At 45.1% G+C, this 6971-nt stretch overlaps 1 protein-coding gene across 4 annotated transcripts; it reads left to right on the top strand.

Annotated features, from left to right (window-relative positions):
* The first annotated feature begins 419 nt into the window (after positions 1 to 419).
* Positions 420 to 6756, top strand: STMN1 (stathmin 1). 4 transcript variants are annotated; one of them, XM_088790582.1, is made up of 5 exons: positions 420 to 592; positions 2576 to 2648; positions 3147 to 3319; positions 5183 to 5374; positions 6242 to 6756. In XM_088790582.1, exons 2-5 carry the CDS (start codon positions 2636 to 2638, stop codon positions 6311 to 6313), a joined length of 450 nt encoding a protein of 149 aa, XP_088646708.1. In that variant the 5' UTR covers positions 420 to 592; positions 2576 to 2635; the 3' UTR covers positions 6314 to 6756. The 4 variants fall into 4 exon arrangements, with proteins under 4 accessions (XP_088646708.1, XP_088646705.1, XP_088646706.1 ...); XM_088790579.1 differs by lacking the exon at positions 420 to 592 and adding an exon at positions 892 to 975; XM_088790580.1 differs by lacking the exon at positions 420 to 592 and adding an exon at positions 1711 to 2041.
* The last annotated feature ends 215 nt before the right edge of the window (positions 6757 to 6971 follow it).

Here is a 6971-nt window from a genome sequence, read left to right as displayed (position 1 = left end):
CTATTCAGGCCAAGAGGAATCGTGACCTTGTGGCTCCTTTTGTCTTGATTCTTAAAAAGGGCCCAGCACCGCTCTGGGGAGCACGTGCTCTGAGAACAAAAGCAACACTTAACTGCAGTCAGTATAGTTAGAACTGCTATTGCTCTTCCTTCCCGATCATGAAGCCAAAGACTAGGCAGAACAGATGGAGTCTGCATTTAAGCCGAGTGACTGTTAGACCAAAGGAGATCAAATTCCAGAGCCTTATGCTTTTTCTCTCCACAGGTTTCTGGTCACCAGCTCCGGGATCCTAGCGAGAACGCACACAGTGAGGAACGGGCCACGCCCGTGATCTGATTTAGGATTGAGTGGGTTAAGGATTATGATGATGTCACAATACAGGTGACACGCGAGTGTCGAGGTACGGAGCCGGGTGCAGGGAGCCTTACAGGGGCATATAGTGGCATTGTCCTGTCGCTAGGGCTTGGGCGTTTTAGGTGGCGGCACGGGGTGGTACACAGCTGGGACACTGCGCAGTCCCAGTATTGCCCTTTTGGCGATGCGAGTCAAATGGCTCACCCGAGGTGGAGTCCAGGCGGCCACCCTCTGAGAGGTAGGGAGGGACCCCGCCCCTCCCCGCCCCGTCTTTTTTCTAGGGATGCGAGAGCAGGTTCAGATCCAGGCCAGGGGCTACGGCAACGCCCTGTTTCGCGGCCATACAACCGCCCCGGCTCCGGGCTCACACCTGGGGAGGACCCCAAACGCCCCCACCCTTCGCATTGTCCTTTCCCTCCAGCCTAGACTACACTTCCCGAGGTGCTCCGGGGTCCACATGGGCGGGGCCCACTTGGGCTGTGGGGGAAGGGACCGGCACGTGCCGTCGCTCTCAGCCAATGCAGAACCCTGCAGGGAGGTCACGTGCCGCTGTTTGGCGCTTTTGTGCGCGCCCTGGTCTGTTGGTGCTCAGAGTGTGGCCAGGCGGCTCGGATTGAGCAGGTGGGTGCGGACCTCTATGAGGAGGCGGTGGGCTGCGAGAGGGACGCGGCCGGCAGGAGGGGCCAAGCCTTGGCAGTGGCCCCCTGCTGGAGGGCGGCAGGCGGGGCTGCGGGCCCCAGAGGGGCTGGAGGGCGGGGGTCGCTCTGCTTTGTGTGTGGCTCAGGCGGAGCCTGGGCTTTGTCCCTGCTCCCTGGGGGCGCGGCTGTTGTGGGGAGGGGGCGCGGCCAACTGAGCGAGCCCAGGGCGTTAGCTCCGGGGTGCCGTCGAGTAGACAATAGGGGGCGTGGGCCCTCGTTTCCCTCTCCCTCCCCCTGAAGGCGCGGCCCCGCTGGGGTACCCATTGTTTGATGGGGCGGGGCAGCGCCCCCAGGGCGCTGGGGTTTTAGGGCCAGCCTGCGCACGGCCCGGGCTGCGCCCCTTCCCCGCGATCGCCCTCACTCTGACTGTGGGGCCGCGCCCGAGAGGCTAACTCCTCACGAGGGATCTCCTGCCCTTGTGGATGGGGCCATGGACAGCTGCGTGGCGACAGGTTGGGTGTGAGCGGAGGAATTAGGTGGCGAGCCGATGGGGGCGCTACCCCACGGCCAGTCCCCGAGTTGCAGTAGGGGTGGGGGTGGCCTCGAGGTGTTTTTGGCGGGAGTTGGGGGGCGTCCGCGCGGAGTGAGCCCAAGAAAGGCGGAGTTACCCGGGTAGGACCGTTGGCCCCGCCCATCCCCCTTCCCACGCGCGCGGGCTCCGGGTGTTGTGAATTCGCGGAGATTCGAAAAGGCGCGGGGAGCAAAGGGGCGGGGCTAGGGTCCGGAGCGCAGGGCGTGCTCTGGTTGGCCAAGGGCGGCCTGCCTTTTCCTGGCCTTGACCAGGGCCACGCCCATCCTGGGTCCAGTGCTGCGTCTGATGCTTAGATCATTTCGCTGCCTCTGGTTCTGATTTCCAGCTGTTGAGAGCCTGTAAGCCTACGTTTTTGATACTAGCCTGGGTTCTACAAGAATCGTGACCTTAAAAAAAATCGAGACAGATGTAGACTTTTTCATGACATAAGGCAGCAAATACAACCTAAAATCTAGAGGTTCGTAAAACTAATTTTGCCCGCTGTTAGACTAGGAGCTTTAGCCCCAAGGACAATAGAAGTTCAACATTATTGGTTAATGCTAGCTTGGATGTTTTGTTTTCCACCATGGCGGACACAGACAAAGCAAGCGTGGGTATTTCATTTGCACAATGAATTGTAGGCAGTATTAAGATGGCTCCGGTCTTACTGTTGAGTTGAATCTGGAATATCTGCTGTTTGGAGGAAAAAATTTAGAGTTGATTGGGGGGGGAATATTGTGACTTAACCTTGTCTAATTTTTAAAATCCAAGAGTTGTTTTTTTGAACAGGCAAGCTCAGTTAATTTTCTGCAACCAATGTTCTATTCACTTCAAATTTCCCAATGTTTGTATTTTATAGATTTTTATAATTTTCTAGTTAATGATGTCTTATTTAATTCCACTGCAGTGATTTTTCTGACATTGATTTATGTGGATGCGATTTGAGGTCCCTTTGGATTGATGACATAGAAATGCAAAGAAATTGATGCATGCTTTTGAAAATTATTTTCAGGGTTTTCCTTGCCAGTGGATTGTGTAGAACACACTGCCTGTCTCTTGTCTTCTGTTCACCATGGCTTCTTCTGGTAGGTAAACTATTTGGAAAAGCTGAAATTGTGATGGGCTTATGATTGTAGAATAGGAGATGGCTGACGTCTTAAGCTGTTAATGTGGCACTTGTGTTTTGGTCCGATCAAAATTACTTTATAAATCAAAGAATAATTAAAGAAGAAAAAAATGGTTATCACTTGAACATACTGAGAGTTCATAATTCTTTCATTATTAGATGATTTGACTTGAACTGAAGCAAAATTGGGGAGTTTTACACAAGTCTTTCTTTTGTTCATGAAAGTAATTGTCAAATACTGATGTTTCAGAATGGTATTTATTAACCCCAAAATGTTGAACTTTGTTTTTCTGGGAGATGGTATTTACATCATAATTTCTTGCTCGCAAACACAGCTTCCTCAGTCCTAATTCTATGCATTCAATTGATTTGGTTTTTAGAAAATTTTAGAATAGTTTATTAGAATAGGAAAAACCCCATTTTTCTGAATATGTTATAAATATATGATCAAATCCAGATATCCAGGTGAAAGAACTGGAGAAGCGTGCCTCAGGCCAGGCTTTTGAGCTGATTCTCAGCCCTCGATCAAAAGAATCCGTCCCAGAATTCCCCCTTTCCCCTCCAAAGAAGAAGGATCTTTCTCTGGAGGAAATTCAGAAGAAATTAGAAGCTGCAGAAGAAAGGCGCAAGGTAAACATCACAGTTCACAGGAAACAGGATATTTATTAATGTAATGTGACAAACCAGTTTTGTTTCTGTAACAGGAGGAAAACAGAATTATAGCTAGACTGTGGTTATAACTACATTAAAATTACATATGCCAGTGACTGGAAGAAAATACTATCATTTATTGAGCTCCTATTATGTACCAACTTCATTATATTTTTCTCCTATAATACAATGACTCTAAAGGGCGGGTATTATCCAAGATACTGAGACTAGAAAATCGTGTTGGGAATGTTAAATCATTTTCCCGAGTCATATAACTAGTGAGTCTTGGAGCCACAATTCAAGCCTAGGTCTGTCTGAATCCAAACTTCATGTTTCTCATGGTTTCTTTTTGAAAAATAGGTTATTGATAGGTTTTTTTTGCTTGTTTGTTTTTTGTTGTTTTTGTCTCTTTAGATTTGGGGGGGTTCTTTTGGTTTGTGTGTATGCCTGTGTAGTTTTTTTGTTTTGTTTTTTTTGAGAACTGTACAATAAAAACATTTTAAATTGTTAGTAATGTGATTATGTTGCTCAGCTGGTATACTGGTATTGTGGCAGCTTTTATCTAAGCAATTTGATTATAAAGTAGCCATCTTTAAAAAGAACTAACCAGAAAAATCAAATATTAATATGCTTGTTACAGAAAAATTGGGAACCACAGAAGTTTATAAATAGGAAATTAAGAGTATTCATTATCCTACTTCCTAAAAATAACCATTAACATTTTGATGTATTTCCTTCCATTCAACATTATTCTATGCATTATGAATTTTATGTAAATTCTCCTTTCATCTCCCTTTCCAACAACCCTGATTGGTGTGAATGGGTTTAATTTTAAAATCAGGGAAACTAAAGCACAAAAAGGTGAAGTAGTAACCTGCCCTCAACCGACACAACTAGTGCAATTTGAAGTCTAGTACGTTTAACCACACACATACACATAGAGGCCCCTTTTTAAGCTGCTGTAGCGTGTGCTATGCACCTTTCAGTGCCACAGTTGTATATATGTTCACTGATCCACTGTCAACACTGCGAAGCATTTCCCCAGGAAGAGGCAGTATTTGCAGTGGTGCATTGCCATGGAAGAGATGCAGCTGAAGACTGGACAGTTTTTAGGAATAAACGCTGGTCCTGTAGCCATTAGCCAGTGCTTTACATAGTAACTGGCTCTAAGTATAGTGAAACTCTTACCACGACTGAGATTTTGCAGAAGAGAATTAAGAGAACCAGTGGCAGATGTTCTGTTTCTTTCCTGCAAGTAAATACTTCCAGACACATCGGAATCTGTTTAGTAACGAGGTGTTATTGAGTGTTGAAGGAGGCACACCATGGTAATAGAGCTCCAGTGGTCTGGAAGTGAATGCAGCTTCCACAGAGAGAAGCTAGTAAGCTTTTCTTTGACACAAATCCTTCTGGCTTAAATAGTAATCTGGAGGCTGTAATTTTCTATTCATGTATTTTATCAGCATGGTTACGTTTTTTTACAATGAGCTTTGAATAACGGAAGTTCTTTATGGTAAAGTTCCATTCCTAAGTGCATATCACTCAAGGCACCTTGATACCATTAAGCAGTAAATCTTATAAGGATTTCCTTAAAGGATAATTGGACAAGAATTTCAGAACAAACATGGGCAGTTTTCCAAAGTAAATACAAACACTAGAAAAAGAGTATGATTTTCACAGTATTTAGATACAGGTAATTCAGGTCCTGACTCCAGTATTATTTAAAGAGTTCTAATATCCTGCCTCTTTTCAACCCTCCCAATTAATCATTTATTTTGTAACTTTAAAGTAATGCTGACTACATTGCAGAGAGCCTACCTAGCCTGGTAACCTTTTTTTTAGTCCCATGAAGCTGAGGTCTTGAAACAGCTTGCTGAGAAACGAGAGCACGAGAAAGAAGTGCTTCAGAAAGCGATCGAAGAGAACAACAACTTCAGTAAAATGGCAGAGGAGAAATTGACCCACAAAATGGAAGCCAACAAAGAGAATCGGGAGGCACAAATGGCTGCCAAACTGGAGCGTTTGCGAGAGAAGGTTGGTGTCTCAGCCTTGCTCTGAGACGGGTTAAGCATGTGAAGTTTCATGCACCAACAAAGTGGCTTCAACTAATTGCCTTGATCAAAGATGTTTGGTGTCTTTGTCATCAGTCTTGGGGCTTAACATGTTCAATGAGAGGTATCTTATTTGGAATACTCAATAATTTCCAGCATAATTGCATTTTATTTGGAAGAGCAATCAAAGGCTCAGTTAGATTCCTTGTGTGACCCAGGAAATGCAAAGATTATGTCTTAGAACTCTTAATATGTGATTCCCATGATAACTGATTATACAATCGTCCTCCCATATCTGTGCAGGATGTGTTCCAAGACCCGCAGTGGATGTCCGAAACCACAGTACCGAACCCCATATGTATACACTGTTGTTTCCTATACATATATACCTATGATCAAGTTTACAGCTTCTCTTTGGCAGATTGCCAGCATCACTATTGTGCTTTGGGGTCATTATTAAGTAAAATAAGGGTGACTTCAACACAAGCACTCTGATACCGAGACAGTTGATCTGATAACTGAGACAGTTACTAAGTGAGTGACAGGCAGGTAATGCAGTCTGGATACCAGGATAACTTATGTCCCAAGCGGGACAGCCTGAGATTTTACCACACTACTCAGATTGGCACGCAATTTAAAACTTACGAAATGTTTATTGCTCGAATTTTCCATTTAATATTTTTAGACCACAGTTAACTGAAATCATGGGAAGCAAAACCATGGATATGGGAAGGCTGTTGTATATATAATACTATTACACAGGTCGTGTACTGACGCTGTGTTGGACCTTTTTTGGGGGTGTGACTTGGCAGGCTGCTCTATTGGACTGATACTGTACTGTTTCTTACAGGACAAGCACATTGAAGAAGTACGGAAGAACAAAGAATCCAAAGATCCTGCTGACGAGACTGAAGCTGACTAATTTGTTTTGAGAACTGACTTTCTCCCCCTCCCCTTCCTAAATATCCAAAGACTGTACTGGCCAGTGTCATTTTATTTTTGCCCTCCTGACAAATGTTCTAGAAGCTGATGTAGGACTATAGGTAGATCCAGATTGTATGATGTTGTTTTAGGGGCTAAAGGGGAGAAACTGAAAGTGTTTTACTCTTTTTCTAAAGTGTTGAAGTCTTTCTAATGTAGCTATTTTTTCTTGTTGCATCTTTTCTACTTCAGTACACTTGGTGTACTGGGTCAATGGCTAGTACTGTATTGGCTCTGTGGAAATATGGTTGTGAAAAGAGTATGTAGTGGCTTCTTTCAAACTGTTAGATGCTGAATATCTGTTCACTTTTAAATCCCAGTTCTGTCCCAATCTTACCAGATGCTACTGTACTTGAATGGTTAATAAAACTGCACAGTGCTGTTGGTGCCGGTAGCTTCTTTCTATCCAGGGGAGTACATTGTCCAGTGACAGAGACCCTCCTGGCTGATGCTTGCTCCAGGTGGGGCCTTTGGACTGGCGGGAATACCCAGCATGCGTAGCACTGCAAGTTCTCTGCCCTCGAGTTGTTTGTATTGTCTTCCACAATCATCACTTTGTTGTCATGCCTTGGCCCAGATAGCTGTTATGATAGTCTGTC

The sequence above is a fragment of the Rhinolophus sinicus genome, chromosome 14, assembly GCF_057876585.1.
Source record: "Rhinolophus sinicus isolate RSI-liver-muscle chromosome 14, RSI-T2T, whole genome shotgun sequence".
NCBI classification, from domain to species: domain Eukaryota; kingdom Metazoa; phylum Chordata; class Mammalia; order Chiroptera; family Rhinolophidae; genus Rhinolophus; species Rhinolophus sinicus.
Note: the sequence above shows the minus strand (reverse complement) of the source record. Positions and strands in the feature narration are given on the sequence as shown.

Excerpts from the sequence above, each read along its gene's own strand:
- STMN1 (XM_088790582.1), top strand. Across the intron at positions 3,320-5,182 it reads CTGCAGAAGAAAGGCGCAAG|TCCCATGAAGCTGAGGTCTT; the intron begins GTAAACATCACA and ends CCTTTTTTTTAG. Across the intron at positions 5,375-6,241 it reads TGGAGCGTTTGCGAGAGAAG|GACAAGCACATTGAAGAAGT; the intron begins GTTGGTGTCTCA and ends TGTTTCTTACAG.